Source organism: Lutjanus erythropterus, chromosome 2 (genome assembly GCF_056507025.1).
Source record: "Lutjanus erythropterus isolate fLutEry1 chromosome 2, fLutEry1.hap2, whole genome shotgun sequence".
Taxonomy (NCBI): domain Eukaryota; kingdom Metazoa; phylum Chordata; class Actinopteri; order Lutjaniformes; family Lutjanidae; genus Lutjanus; species Lutjanus erythropterus.
Window position 1 is genome coordinate 28,683,260 of NC_139318.1, and position 15,119 is coordinate 28,698,378.

At 40.0% G+C, this 15,119-nt stretch overlaps 1 protein-coding gene across 3 annotated transcripts in view; it reads right to left on the reverse strand.

The window, feature by feature from the left end:
- kaznb (kazrin, periplakin interacting protein b) overlaps positions 1-15,119 on the reverse strand; it is a 188,526-nt gene that overhangs the window by 34,122 nt on the left and 139,285 nt on the right. For all 3 annotated transcript variants that reach the window (XM_084736318.1, XM_084736308.1, XM_084736325.1), the window contains one exon: positions 13,442-13,549. In XM_084736318.1, the coding sequence (XP_084592444.1) occupies positions 13,442-13,549 (108 nt within the window). The remainder of the gene's footprint in view (positions 1-13,441; positions 13,550-15,119) is intronic.

Sequence of the window (15,119 nt, forward strand, 5' to 3'; positions counted from 1 at the left end):
CTCTACACACCGAATCCTCACACACTTTAACTGACTTACTGCAGCCTGTGTCAGGTGTCTGAGTGCAGGAGTGTGTGAGGACTCCTGACACTGTGTGGCAAATTTATTATGAGGGGCTTTACAAAATCGTGTTACCTGGACAGAGACATTTCTGTTGAAGGTAAGGCGTGAGCGTTATATTTCTCATACTGTGCTGAGTTGATTCCACAGGGCTCAACAACAAGGCTTGCACACTTGCCCTGGGCAAGTAAAACATCACCTCAGGCAAGCAAATCAGGCAACTCACTTGCCCTGCCAGAAAAGTGGTAAAGCAGAGTTTAACCCAGGCTCAGCCTTTTTTGGAAATGCGCTTTCTCGCCTAAAGTTAGATTAGAAGATATTGACTCTTATATCTGTATGGTAATTATGTAGCTGGAGCCAAGTGAACTTGGAAACAAGGCCAAACAGCCAGGCGGGCTCAGTCTGAACTAAATAAAATCCACCTACCAGCACCTCTAAGGCTGATATACTTGCTTTTAACTGTGCTTTTGCTTGTGCATGTGCATGATAGCTGCCTTGTGTATCCTGCATCCATTTGGACTGCTGGTTGCACACATCCTCGGAAATTAAAGTGCCATGTCCGGAAGATACAGTACATATGGGAATGGTAGGAGCAGTGTAGGGGCAGTGCGGGGATGTGACAGGGTCAGAGGTCATTTAGCAGCGACAACAATGGCAGAGAGTTTTGAAGACAAGTTAAGTGGAAACACATCTGAGACCAATACAGCTATACACAGCAGAAAATGTTGGGAAAACAAAGTGGGGACGGTGCCAGTGTGTTTTGTTCACCATTAATCAGATGCCTGAGCTGACTAAGCAATTTTGTCAATCACCGGTGCACTGAGACCAATTTCCACAAAATAATAAGGTAAGTGTTTTACATCTAGCCTATACAGTTCTGAGTTTGTGCCCCCCATCCTGTGGTAACACCTTTAGTACCTAGGCATGTGGTTAAAAAGCAAGTTTATCTCAACTGTCCTAAAGCTCACAAATAACCATTAAATCGTTAAAAATCATTAAAAATTTGTTTAATCCGTGTAAAAGTTTAGACACAAGAAGTTGTGGTTTTGTTGACAGGTATGTGTCAGATTATTTCTCGGTGAGGAGCATTAATATTCTGAAGTCTCCACTTAACACTGCGATTCACCAAATAAGATATAGCCTAACGTGTTTAAGGTGCTGGTAGGGACACGTTTTATCTTTTGTCAAAACCAGGTTAGCTGTTTCCCTGGTTTCCAATCTTTATGCTAAGGTAAACTAACCTGGTTTAACTTAATATTTACTGTACAAACATGAGAGTGTTATCAATCTTCTCATCTAACTCTTGGCAAGAAAGTGCCTTAGTGTTTTTCCAGAATGTCGAAATATGCCTTTGATGAACCGGAGTGCTTGTTTTTTCATTTCCTACTGATAACCACAATAACCAACCGAGGAAGACAACCACTCACCCAGAACCTGGTTCTGTTTGAAGTCCCTGCCTGTAAAAAGGTAGTTTTTCCTTGGCACTGTTGACAAATGCTTGCTCACGGTGGGAATTGTGGGATCTCTGTAAATAATGTTATAAAGAGGACTGGCTAGACCTGTGCTACATGAAAATGGTCCTGAAATACTTAATGTTGCTACTTGATGCAATATAAAATATGCGATGCAATATAAAACTGACTTGACTACCAGTTTGTCCAAATCAGGGGTCTACAACCTGTGGCTCCACAGCCACATGTGTCTCTTTAGCCCCTCCCCAGTGGCTCCCTGTGGCCTTGATAAAGAATTATTCAGACATGAATAAAAGTTCTTTAATTTTCCCTCATCATTGGTATAGGTCTAAAGTGATGCCTATTCTTGAACTGCAAAAATGTGTAGCCTATACACTGAATTTGAAAAAATGTTTTAATATTTTGTCAACTACATGTACATCTTGCCTTGCTAAAGTATGGATGCCGAATCCAAAAAATGAAAAGTCTCCGAGGAAATTAACTGTTGCAGCTCCAGCCTGAATTTTTAGGCTCTTTTGGTAGTCAAGGTTGCAGACCCCTGGTCCAAATCAGCCATCACGTTGCCACCATGTAGCCTAAAGTGTGAATAGACAGTTTAAAAAAATCATCCAGAGGGCGCTCAAAAACTTTTGCTGATTACACAGTGGGACAGTCCTCAGCCCTTGTGAATTTTTCAGGAACATGTGTAAGTCCTTAAGAGCGAACACTAGAATTGAGCTTTTGTATCTACATATGACATTGTCTGACTAGAGTAATCACCACAGGGGACGCAGTCCCTGATGTCAACCAACTTGTATAAACCACTGAGAAACAAAACGCTACAGGGCCTATTGTCTCTGTTTTGAGTCCACAGTGGGGACTGAACATCTGTCAGAAACAGCAGGATCTGGTCTTTGAAGAACTGGAAATCTACATGATTTGATACACGACCTCCCTCATGTCCCGGGGCATTGCAGAATAATCCCACAAGCTGCATGAGGTGCCTGCTCTGCAGCTGGAAACTTGTGTAGGATACTTTAACAGTCTTGCTGAGGAGTTTAAATCACATGAAATATTATGACAAATACCTGCTCTGAGCTCATTAATATTCTTAGCCTTACCCTTGTTGAGGTGATGAAAGTAATAATGGTCCTTGATTAGCTCAGAGGAGCTGCGGCTCACACACAGAGACTGAGAAGGAATGATACTAAAAAAACAAAACAAAATGATGGAGAGGTGCCACATGTTGTCTCTTATGGTCTTGTTGGAGGATTTTACAACCAAAGTCTGGGTGTGAGGTTTTAAAGTGATGGTACCATCTGTCTGTCGCCGTACAATCTGTCAAACTCATTATCTTCTGTGATTTTGAGTGTTGACCTCGGGGTACAGCAGCCACTGCAGGAGTCACGCAAAACACAGTGGGATCAAACTCATCTCTAGTCATTCATAAACCACCATGACACACAGGAGTACATGTGAGTGTGTAGATACAGACAGGCTGCTCATGACATCTAAGCAAAGAAGAAACTTAACTTCTCAGAGACAGTTATCTCTCCCGCAGGACTCAGTAGACTTCAAATAGCTTCTCTTAACATCCTCAATCAACCATAATGCATCTTCACATACTGGATAATACATCTGCTTCCCACATTAATCCAACACAAGAGTCGGTGTAGACGTTATTGTTCCTAGTTTCTCTCAGATTATTCAAGCTTTAGTTTGGCTACTGAGCTACTAAAGTCTGTGATACTGCACAGTATCTGACCAAATACCACCCCATTCACTTACAATGCTTCTAGAAGATTAACAGATTATCATGTTATCTATATGAACCTTTAACATCTGGGTCAGTATTTAGATCTTATCTTACTAAAACAATAAATAGAATAGATTTAAATAAATCAGAACTTACTGTACAGAGACGAGCTATTCCAAAGAACTGATGCACAAAAATAAAATAAAATTTGTGAAAACCTTAAATATGATGACTGTATATAGTTGTAAACATGGTGAAAAGTAAAAATAACATGTGCAAATACATTAAAGGAGTAAAATCCTGTATTAATGAATTCACTAAAGTAACAATATTTTCAGCATAAACTTTGACCATCGTAAGTAAAAAGTTGTATATTATATTATATGCTGGTTGGTATAATATAATTCACATTAAACCAAAACAATTAGCAAAAATGACCAAGATGATCTGGTTCTAGCTTTTTAAATCGTTAGTCTTCTGTGATTAAATCAAATCAAACTGAATATCTCAGGGTTTGGGGCCGCTTGTCCAAAGAAATAATACAGTTTCAAGATGTCAGTATGAGCTCTAAGAACTGGGAACTGGGCATTTTTCACTGTTTGCTTTTTGACATTTTATGGACCAAACAATTCATTGATTAACTGAGTAAACAGTAAATAATAATAAATATTTTCTGGTTTTCTTAGTCTTCCATGATCAAGTTAGATGTCTTGTTTTGTGCTGTTTGACTAAGAAAACAAATATGTTTGAAATTAGCATTGGCTCAAGGTACTGGGCATTTTTCACTATTTACTGACTTTTTAGTAAACACCACAACTCATTAATTAATTTAGAAAACAGCAGATTAAGCCTCATTTTGCCAACCTATTTAACATACATGCATTACTGACTGGGGTCCCAAAGAATAAACTACAATAAGAAACAATCATATAAGACATAACATCACTATATATGTAATTAATGCCATCAGAAGGAAAAAAAGATCATTACTATTATTATGTTTGGGAAGTTACAGGTAATTTGCACATTGTGTAAAACAAAAATACAATAATGTCTGTGATAGTCAAATATAAACTCAATAAATCGTTCCATCAATTAAAACTGCACAGGTTGAATTCTGTGCTTTTAACTGAGGTCCCCCAAGACTGAACAATAATTAAAACAGGAACAGAAAACATCGATGTGAAGTCATCAGAGAGAACCTGAATGACAAAGTCATGAAAAAATGGACTGATAGAATAAAGCAACTACAAGAGATGACAAATAGTAAACCTCTGGGGTTTGTGGGAACTAGTGCTGTCACGACACAGTAATTTCTCATTTTGACACAGCATTTTGAAAAATATTCACTTCCACAGGGAAAAATAACTTGATGTTGAAGGCATAATATTTTAGATTGTTATTAAATAACAAATATGACAAGGCTATAACATGACCACAGATATTCAACCAGAGGAAATGAGATGAATGACAGGAGGAAAACAGCACTGAGAGTATATGGGAGGGAACTGCAGAGGTGTGTGTGTGTGTGTCAACTCACTGTCAGTTAGAAGAGAGAGCGAGGACGTGCAGGTGGTCCCAGAGTACTGATACTGCCAAAAATGAGTACTACATTTTGAAAATTCAGTATTGATATTTCTTAATATTTTTGACAACACTAGCTAGTACTCCAGTCAGTAAAGGATTTACCAGTAAATATCACTGTTAGATGCATGCAGCCCTACTTCACACACTATTCAATCTAATACAATGTAATATGCTGTATTTTAGGGCTGCAACTAATGCTTATATTTATTGTCAATTAATCTGTAGATTATTTTAGCAATTAATTGATTAGTTGTTTGGTCCATAAAATGTCAGAAAATGATATGAAATATTGATCAGAGATTCCTAAAACCCAAAGTGACGTCCTCAAATGTCTTTTTTTATCCACAACCCAATGATTTTCAGTTTACTGTCAAAGACAAATTAAGTAACCAGAAAAATATTTACATGTTTTTCTTTAAAAGTTACTCGAAACAATGATTTGATTATCAAAATAGTTGGCAATTAATTAATTAATCATTGCAGGTCTAAGGTATTTTCTAAACTGGTAACATGATTTCCTTCAGAAATGTTGCAGGGTATAAATGTAAAGTAAAACAAAATGTCAGGTATAAGTACCTTAAAACTACTTTCCACCACTGTATGTGTATCACACATTATTTCCAGGACAAACACGAGGAGTTTCAGTCATGGAACATTTCAGCTGTGACACTCTCATTCCTCTCATGCAATAAATGCAGGTAATAACACACACGTGAACCTGAGCCCGCTCACACACTGTCACTCTGTCTCAGGCCACTTCTTTGGCCTCCACTGATCCTCCAGCACACACAAACAATGTCTTTTCTCCCCCTCTATATCTCCCTCTCTGTCTGTCACTCACCAGGCTTCCCCTCCTCCTCCCTCTCGGACCTCATGTCCTCCTCGGCACAGGCTCCACTCGGCTCCACTGTCAACTGTGGTGTGAGCTCTCATAGCAGGTGAAAAAAAAAAAGAAAACACACACACACACACACTCACGTATACGTACAGAGCAGTGCACACACCATTCAAACTGACGCACACAATGCAGCAGCACCGCAGCCGGCCGCTCCCAGCTCCCTGCTCACCGAGGCTCCACCCAGACAGGTTACCAGGAAGTCGTCCCCCGAGAGACACTGAGCTGCATTTCCTGCTCCTTTTCTGTCCTCCTTTCCTCCATTCCTCTCCCGCTTTCTGTGTACCTGTTTAGTGACACGCCCTGTGGCAGCGAAGACGACTTTCACCCCCACGCCCACTCCTGCTTTTCATCTGTTTGCCCCCCCCCGTAGTGTTTAGACGAGGAGGTGGAGGAGGAGGAGGAGGAGGGGAATAATACAAACTGCACCTCAGGCCTCAGGTAATAATGAACCAGGTGAGTCAGTGGAGCTCTCACTCCACCTGATGGCTGAGAGCGAGCAGAGGACGGTGTGTGTAATTACGACAGAACGGAGAACAATACACCCCTCTGTCTGAAACCCTCTGCGTCCACAACGCCTTTGTAGCCCACACTCTTAGAAGTAAAGACGCCAACTAGAACCATAAAGCGCTCTTTAGCATGTCTCTTTTTAGTTCCTGGTAGAACCTTTTATAAAGGCCCCACTTGGAGCCCTGTCAGAGAGTTCTTCCCATTATCCAACATAACGTGTTATATCTAGAACCATCTGTGAAATGTTTCTCTTAGAACTCCACAGAGAACCCCTCTGAGGTTTAATGGCTCCACCAGAACCCTCTCTGGGGAGTCTATGCAGAACCTTACCACATTCTCAGGGTACTAACAAGAATCCACAGTGGCTTCAACAGAGGACAATACAAGAGCTTTATCTAGATCCCAATCACAGGGTTCTACCAAAAACTTTTCTATATTTCAAGGGTTGTATCATGAGTTTTTGGGTTTTATCTAGATCCCAACCAAGTGTTCTATCAAAAACTTTCTATATTCTAAGGGTTTTCTCAAGAACACACTCAGAGGTTCTATCTAGAACCTTTTTGTATTCTAAGGGTTTTATCTAGAACCTACCTAAAGGGTTCTAATGAAAATGTTTTTTATTTTCCAAGGGTTTTATTTAGAGCACACTCAGAGAACCCTTTTATATTCTAAGAGTTTTATCTAGATCCCAGTCACAGGGTTCTACCAAAATCTTTCTCTATTCCAAGGGTCTTACGTAGAACCTGCCCAAGTGGTGATACCAAAAACGTTTTAATATCCCACTGGTTTTATCTAAATCACGCTCAGGGGGTTCTACCCTTTTATATGATGGTACAAAGAATCCTTGACAAAAGAGTTCTTCAAGTATTTCAACTATCTTTGAAGAACTCTTCATTCCAAAAAGGGTTCTTTGGATGAAAAGGGCTCTTAATGAAACTTGCAAAGAACCCTTGACAAACCCTTTCTTCGAAAAATGGTTCTTCAAGAGCAAATGACTCTGGCTAGAATGCCAGATCTTCAGGTAGAACCCTGTTGGAACCCTTATCTGTAGGAGTGGTCATGAGTTTACATTACCCACTACCTGAATGTGTGTTTTGGCCAGAGGAGACAGGACTCTGAATAAAAACGCGGCGAGTGTAAGCTTTAATATAAACGCTTAAAAAAATGGACCACGGGTCGGCGGTGCAGTGAAGTGATATGAAGTTCATGCTTCTAACCAAACTGCCTCAGCTACACACACTGAGATGGGCTTATTACTTAGAGCTCCCACATGTTATCTTTAACCCTCCAGGGATTTGTGTGTGTGGACTTGCTGCTGAGTAAGGACGGACTGTGTCATGTTCAGATGGGAGCTGGGATGTGTGTGGACACAGTTACAGAGTAAATAAGGTTAAGGCTGGCCCACTTTGTCTGGTGGGGCTCTTCACGCCTGAAACCCTGAGGCAGGTTCAGGTGGTACGAGGATAACAGATAGAGCAGCAAACTGAATTAATTCAGCCTGCAGAGCCCGGCTGGATATAAACTTATAATGGAATTTTTGGTTTATGAGCACTTCAGTAGCATAACTAGCATACTAAAGTACAAGTGTAAACATAATGTGTGTGTGGGGGTTTGAATGCAAGAGAAAGATGACTTAAAACCTCTTGTATTCAAAGGGATAGTTGGGATTATTTGAAGTGGGGTTGTATGAGGTGCTTATCCACAGTCAGTGTGTTATCGACAGTAGATGACGGACCCACACCCCCAGCAGCAGGAGTACCAGTGTAGGAAGCTGAGCAATGTACTGCTGTGCACAGGGTTTGAAGCAAAATGTATTTTAGCCACCTAAAGGAAGTCCTACCAAAATCAGTTTAGTGTACACTATATTGAGAATATTTTCACTGCTAACCATCATAGTGCTGTGGAAAGGGTAAAATCCTGCATCCCGCCAGGAAATCTGCTAAAAAGCTGTCTAACTGGCATGGATAAAATTTAACTTATTGCGGGTGGGCAGTGGATGAGAACAATAATATAATAATATAATAATACAGGCTGTCCACAAAGTCTCTTTACAATTTAAAAAAAATTATCCGATACCCTGTATAACACACAATACACAATATAGTTTTTTTTGTCCTGGATAAATCAGAAATAAAAATGTCTGTGCAGTATTTTTGACATTTAAATCTCTTAATAGTATCAACCCTAATCAGCTGCCAGGATTTCTTTGTTGTAAAAGTCTACGACACAACCTTTGATCCCACACGCAGCCAAATAATGGCACATCATCGATCAGACACTGATGTAGACAAGCTGAAAAAATGAAAGACATAAAGGTACAATTCAATGAAGTACAACAAATTTTGGATGAATCCTTGTCGAAAGCCAAGTCGGACTTTTTAAAAGAAATTTGGTGTGATCACAGACTGTGAGAATGACGTCGGTGACAATAATGCCAAAAAGAATGAGCTCATTAGCGAGCTAGGCGCATCATCACATTTGAGAACACAAGTGAGTGACTGTGTATGTGTGTGTGTGTGTGTGTGTGTGTGTGTGTGTTGAATCACTGGTGTGAGTCAGGTTGCTTTTATTAGTGTATCATTTATTTATTGTTAGTTTGTAACTTCAGTGAATCCAAACTGACCTTTAAAAACACTGAAGTGACACAAAAACACAAACAAACTAACCGGCAGTGGAAGGCCAGCAACTCCTGTGAGTTAAAATTATTGATTTTGCAAATGGGGTCTGGTGGCTTTGGATAGAGTGATAATTGGCTTATATAAAAGCAGCTCTCCCATCTGAAAAGCGTGTCTGACGGCAAGGTAAAGTGCTGAAAATATTCTAAATGTAGCATACACTTAAACTGATATTGATTTTTTAAGGCGGGCGTTTTTTTAAGTGGCTAAAAAAGATTTAGCAGCTGACCCTGTCCAGGGGCGTCGTGGTAGGGGGAATAGCGGGACCGACAAGCTGGGGGCAGGGCCCTGGAAAACTAAATTAAAATCGGCTGAATAAATCGGTTGAGAAAATGAACTTTGTATCCAAAAAAATAGTGAAGTCTCTCACCACCGCGAAATGGTTTAGTCCACGCCTGCACTAGTATTCCTCTCTAAACACAGCTAGTTGAGCCAAGCAACTTCTGATGCTGGAGCACCAATATGCACTGTGAGTCATGTCCTTCCCCAAGAAAGAGAAACTGGGTTAGCAAAAAAGAGGAGCAAGAAAGAAAGAAAGCAAACATCAGACAAAAGTGACAATACAACTAACAGTTTAAGAATGGTTTAAGCTGATATCAGCAGTTGTGTTGTTTAGATTGTAGGCAGTGAGCCAGGAATCTAGCTTGGAGAATAACTGCATTGTATAAAATACAATTTGTTTTTCAAAACATCATGAGAGGCATGGATCAAGAGAGAAAGGGGCCCACAGATACTGCTTATGTGTAGGGTCCAGAATTTGTTGCTAGACCCAGACCCCCCCCCATAGCAGTTCATTAGCTTCCTAAACCAGTACTCCTGCTGCTTCTCCAAAATAAAGGTTTGCCTGTACATACTATACTGATTATCGACAAGTACTTCATACAACCCCAAAGAATCCAAACTGTCCATTTAAAACCTCTTGCATTTAAAGTCGTGACAGCTGTTCAGAGCCAGCATGCCATTTGTCCCGCCTGTCAGAGGTTGACGCTCAGTGTTTTAGCTCCGTGCAAAGATCAGACGAGCTCTAACCAGATACTTGTCACATGAGGCAATGGATCTGTCAATCACACGCTGACACCTCAAGGATTACTGCCGGGCTCATTTCTCTCTGACTGGTCCGAGCTGAGACAAAGAAACGATAACTCTCCTGTAGTGGATGCAATTAACACCTCATTAGAAGGTAATTCATGTACTGCAAGTGTTTTTTTCTGCACTGGCCTTCACTTGTAGTATTACAGCAATAAAATCTCATAAAGCCAAATGATTAGACTACTTCTACATAAGCTAATTATACCCACTTATATTCAACCTGTCTGAATCTAGCTACTTTTTACGTGTCTGAAGCATTTTATATGAATAGGAAAATTCTGACCAAATGTAGCACTTCATAATTCCAAGGTCATGCTGTAGCCTGCCTCTCAGCTACACTGAATCTTATTCACTGCATTGCTTTTATCCTGACAGTTCTTCAGTCTGAAATTTTCCACTCCTCGCTGTCCTTATTCTTCAGCTTAACCCCCTGTATCACTATGTCATTCATTTGCTTTGCTCACATTAAAGCCAGAAGAAATCCTAAAAGCCTTCTTTTTTCTACCCCGCACTCTCCTCCACTGTATTGCTCTCCCCGTCTCTCAGCTGCACATGGTTTGACCTGTCAGTCTGCATTATCAGCGCTGGGGAGCGTTGATAGAGAGTCGGGACGGAGTGGCATTAAATTATTAGCTAGCCTTGAGAGAGAAGAAGAGGAGGTGCAAAATAAAAAGGAGGAGGAAGTGGAGGAGAGAGAGACTGAAAGATGGGCTGAGAAGAGGGAGAATGAGTGACTGAGGTCACCACTGTCGCTGCCCATTGTTGATGGAAATGACATGAGGCTTGTCTAATGGCTCTGCCAGCTTGAAGAGACTAGACCGGATAAAAAGATTCAAATTACAATCACGGCGACGAGTCTCTGGTATGGGAACAATAGAGAGTAATAGCAGTCGTAATGATGAGAGAAATAAACGCAAGGCTTATAGATTAAGCAACAATATACATGGGATCAATAGACTTTACGATCAATACCCTTTGTGGTTCGTATTATTACAGGCTGGTCAGTTTGATTACCACACACGACAGATTGAGGGTGACTATTATCCTGAGCTGAACAGTCCTCTCTTTAAAACATTTTATTCCTCAAACTGATGACAGTGATTGGAGAAAAAAGGGGCCTCGCTTCGACGCAATAATTGCACGTTACAATGTGACTCTGCTACAATACACTTTAATAAAGCTCCATTCAGATTAAAGCAATTTGCAAAGTAAAATGGTTTTCTCCAGTAAGAAGTCAATCATGTATCACAGTCATATGCCAGAAAAATACCTGGTTGAGCAGGGAGTAGTGTTGTCTCGATACCAAAATTTAGACTTTGATACCAATATCCAGTTTGGTATCATGATACTCGATATCAAAACGATACTTGAGACTAAAACAATACTGCTTTGATAATTGATACCTAACAGGTTAAGATTAACCCTGGACATCCAGTATGCTGTTGCAAAGCCACAAGACCCACAGAGTGTACAAAATACAATTAAAATGAAATCTGAACTATTTTCATTGTAATTTCACACATGGGGCAAATTGTTAATCTATGGTTGTATCTACTGGGTCAAATGTTAATATATTAGAGCCATGTCCTGCATGTATTATTCTATGAATATTTCCAAAACTACAAACCATGATTTTACAACAGGACATTTACACTACAGCATTTCTGCAGCAACACAATCACATTTTCTTTTTTTATCACTGTTACATTCCCTAAATTTACAGTAGGAGTCAGTGTGCTTTTTTTTAGCTGCTCTGTAGTTGAGAGGTGACCTGTAGCTAGTGCAAGTAGCCCTCTGCTCTTTAGCTGTTATAGGTTTTACAAAGCACCAGAATGAGACCCCCAAATAACTCCGAGCAGCAGGTGAAAATATTCAACTTAAGCAAAGCGTTTGGTTTCCAGAGTGTAGAGCAAAGAGACAGATCCACTGTTCGCCCACAGACGGCGAGTCATAACAGATTCTGTTCTGATCCTGATGTACTTTACTCTGTAAATGTACAGACATACAGCGAGGAGAGGAGGGGAAAGAAAAAAGACCCTAGGGAAATAACAGAAACAACTGGAATATACTGAGTGCAACACTGAGTCAGAGGCTGCACTGAACTCAGACACACACCCTTGGCGCTGCGTGAGGCAAGCACACCTACATTGACACAAAACAAGAACCAAACTTTGGGAAATTCTAAAACCAGACCATTTTTAATAAAAAAAAGTATCCCAAAAAAATACCAAGTAAATGATTTCAAACATAACCTCGGTCAAATTTCTCATGTCCTGTTTCCTGTACTTAGATATGCTATAAGCCGAGTGCTCATTTATTTTGAAAGGCAAACAACATTTTAAAAGTCTAAAAGGAGTTGCTTGGGTACATTTAGTCACATCTTAAGTAACTTAATGTTAGAAAAACACTAGCTAACTAGCTACCTAACAAATGATGTTGGTAAGCTATATTAGCTAGCATTTTGTTAATATCAGCTATAAGATGTAACTAGCTAGCTAACGATTGATGAAGATTAACTAGCTAGTTAGAGCTGATAGAGTGGTGCAGGGGTCACGTATTTTTATAGGTCAACCTGGAAGACAGCTTTGCTCTGGTTCCTTCACAAAAGCTGATGGGATTTTACCATTGGATTTTGGATTAGTGCATAAAATGAACCCTGTGACAGACAAAAGTTTATGATACTGACAGATTTTGTTCAGCAAGATAATCTTAAAAAATTAACACCACTTTTATGACTTTTGAAGTGTACACACAATTGCCAGAAGTAAAAAGCTAATGTGAGGCCACACCAAGTGACATTCAGCATGAAGACTTATATAGAATGAGCAAAAATATACATGGGATCAATAGACTTCGTTATCAATACCTTTTGTGGTGCCTGTTATTACAGATCAGTTTGATTACCACACACAACAGACTATGGAAGACTATTATACTGAGCCACACAGCCCTCTCTTTAAAACAGTTAATTTCTTTAACTGATGACAGTTATTGGAGAAAATAAGTGGCCTCGCTTCGATTCAATAATTGCACGTTACAATGTGAATCTGCTGCAATAAACTTTACTAAAGCTCTGTTCAGATTAAAGCAATTTACAAAGTAAAATGCTTTTCTCTTGTAAGAAGTTAATCAAGTGTCACAGTCTTATGCCAGCACCTCTTGCACAAACTATTGGGTGACAAAACCTGTTATTTAGCTGTGATAAATCAAAGCCTGCAGTGAACTGCCCCTGTGGTCAGGTACCAAGAGCTGTTATCTGATTGTTCTCACACTCTTAGCTGGCGCAGGCCTTTGCTCCAGTGTTAACCTCCCAGTCAAGCTGACAGCTCTGTGTCTTTTAACTGCCAGGATAAATCACTGTGCACACTTCCTGCTGTCACCACAGCAACACCTTGTATTTTTTCGAGCAATGCTGTACCTTTGCCGAGCGAGCAGTCTTGAGTGCCAAAGTCCATCAGGCTGGATATCTCTGTCGTGTAGCACATGTCCGTCACCACTGTTTTCTGTCTGTGATGCACCGATGGATCTGCAGAGGGGGAAGAAATTAACAATAAATAAATGTCATCGCACAACATCGGATGAATCGAGTGTTTATTATTCTGTCAAAAATCTAATAACTTCTCTAAAAAACCACCACCTTACTTTATATTAGGAATATAACTAGAGATAAGATAGAAGGAAAGGTAAAGGCCAACTTTATTATTATCATACAATCATACACACTACAATTTTATATTAAAATTTATTCTCTGCATTTAACCCATCCTCATGTTAGGAGCAGTGAGCAGCCACTGAACAGCAACAAGGAATCAACTCATCCAAAACAGTCCCAACCCTGCACCGTGGCCAGAGGTATGACTGGAGAATTGACTGCATGTGGTGGAAGAAAAGAATAACATATTATTATTAAGATTCCTTCCTCTAATTGCCAAGAAGATGATCAGCCTCCTTGCTGAGGCCACAGCCCCCCTCAGTGCCACAATGCAGGGAGGAGGTTCAGGAGGTTTAGTCCATGGAAAACATAACTGAAGAGTTACAAGTGACCTGCTTCAGTGACAGTTGAGCAAGTTTGGTACCCAGTGGAACCTCAAATTCTCCTTTCCAGTTTCTTGTATTAAGTACTCGGGCTTGTCTTCGATGAAAAAGAAAACCAGATTTTGGAGATGGTCAAAATATGTTTATCTGTTTTCTCTGGGTTCACAAACAAAAGTCATGCATCATCCCTGCTTATTGGAACTATGTATGGACTGTCAGAGGATGTGTTTGCAGACTGGCCCCTTTAAAGATATGTATGGCTGAGCGGTGTCTCTGAGCATGTGAGTGTACTTGAACTTGTTAAAAGGAAATAAAAATAAAAACAAACTTCTTATTTATACTCTCAAGACCAGGTTGTTCTAATAAAATTGACTCATACTAACACTGTGTGTGTGTGTGTGTGTGTGTGTGTGTGTGTGTGTGTGTGTGTGTGTGTGTGTGTGTGTGTGTGTGTGTGTGTGTGGAGTCATGTAGCAGCAGCAGGCCTCTTAAATCAGTTGATTAATTCTGACGTGATGTCAATTCAGTACACACAGCTTTCAGGCACGTTGCAAACATGAATCTCTCCTACAAATCACAGCAGTGGTGATCAGCATTTCAATACAACAATGATAATAATGCATACACTGTATTAGTAATGATGCATGATTGCTCCATTATTTCACAATGCTTGGCTAACTTTTTACTCCTTTTGGCCTTATTTTAGTTCAAATCTTACACACCTTTTCCCTTTTCTTCATCTCTTCTCTCCTCAAAAAAAATCCATCCATTTATGTGATTCCATTATACCCCACTGACCCATTTTTCTGCTTTATACATGCAGCTAATGACACTGATCAAGGACTTCTGTGAGCTCCAGTGACTGCAGCTCATCTACTCAACATTTTCTCTCCTCTCACTCACTTCATAATTTCTTTGCAGAGTTGAAGAGGAAAAGGGAGTAAAGGAGCATAGATCTTTTTTAAAATCATCCCCTGTCCGCTGCTTTCCCTCCTTTTACCTCCTTTTCTATAAATGTTTCACCTCTGTGTGTAAAGCATGAAAATGCAATAAAAAATGAC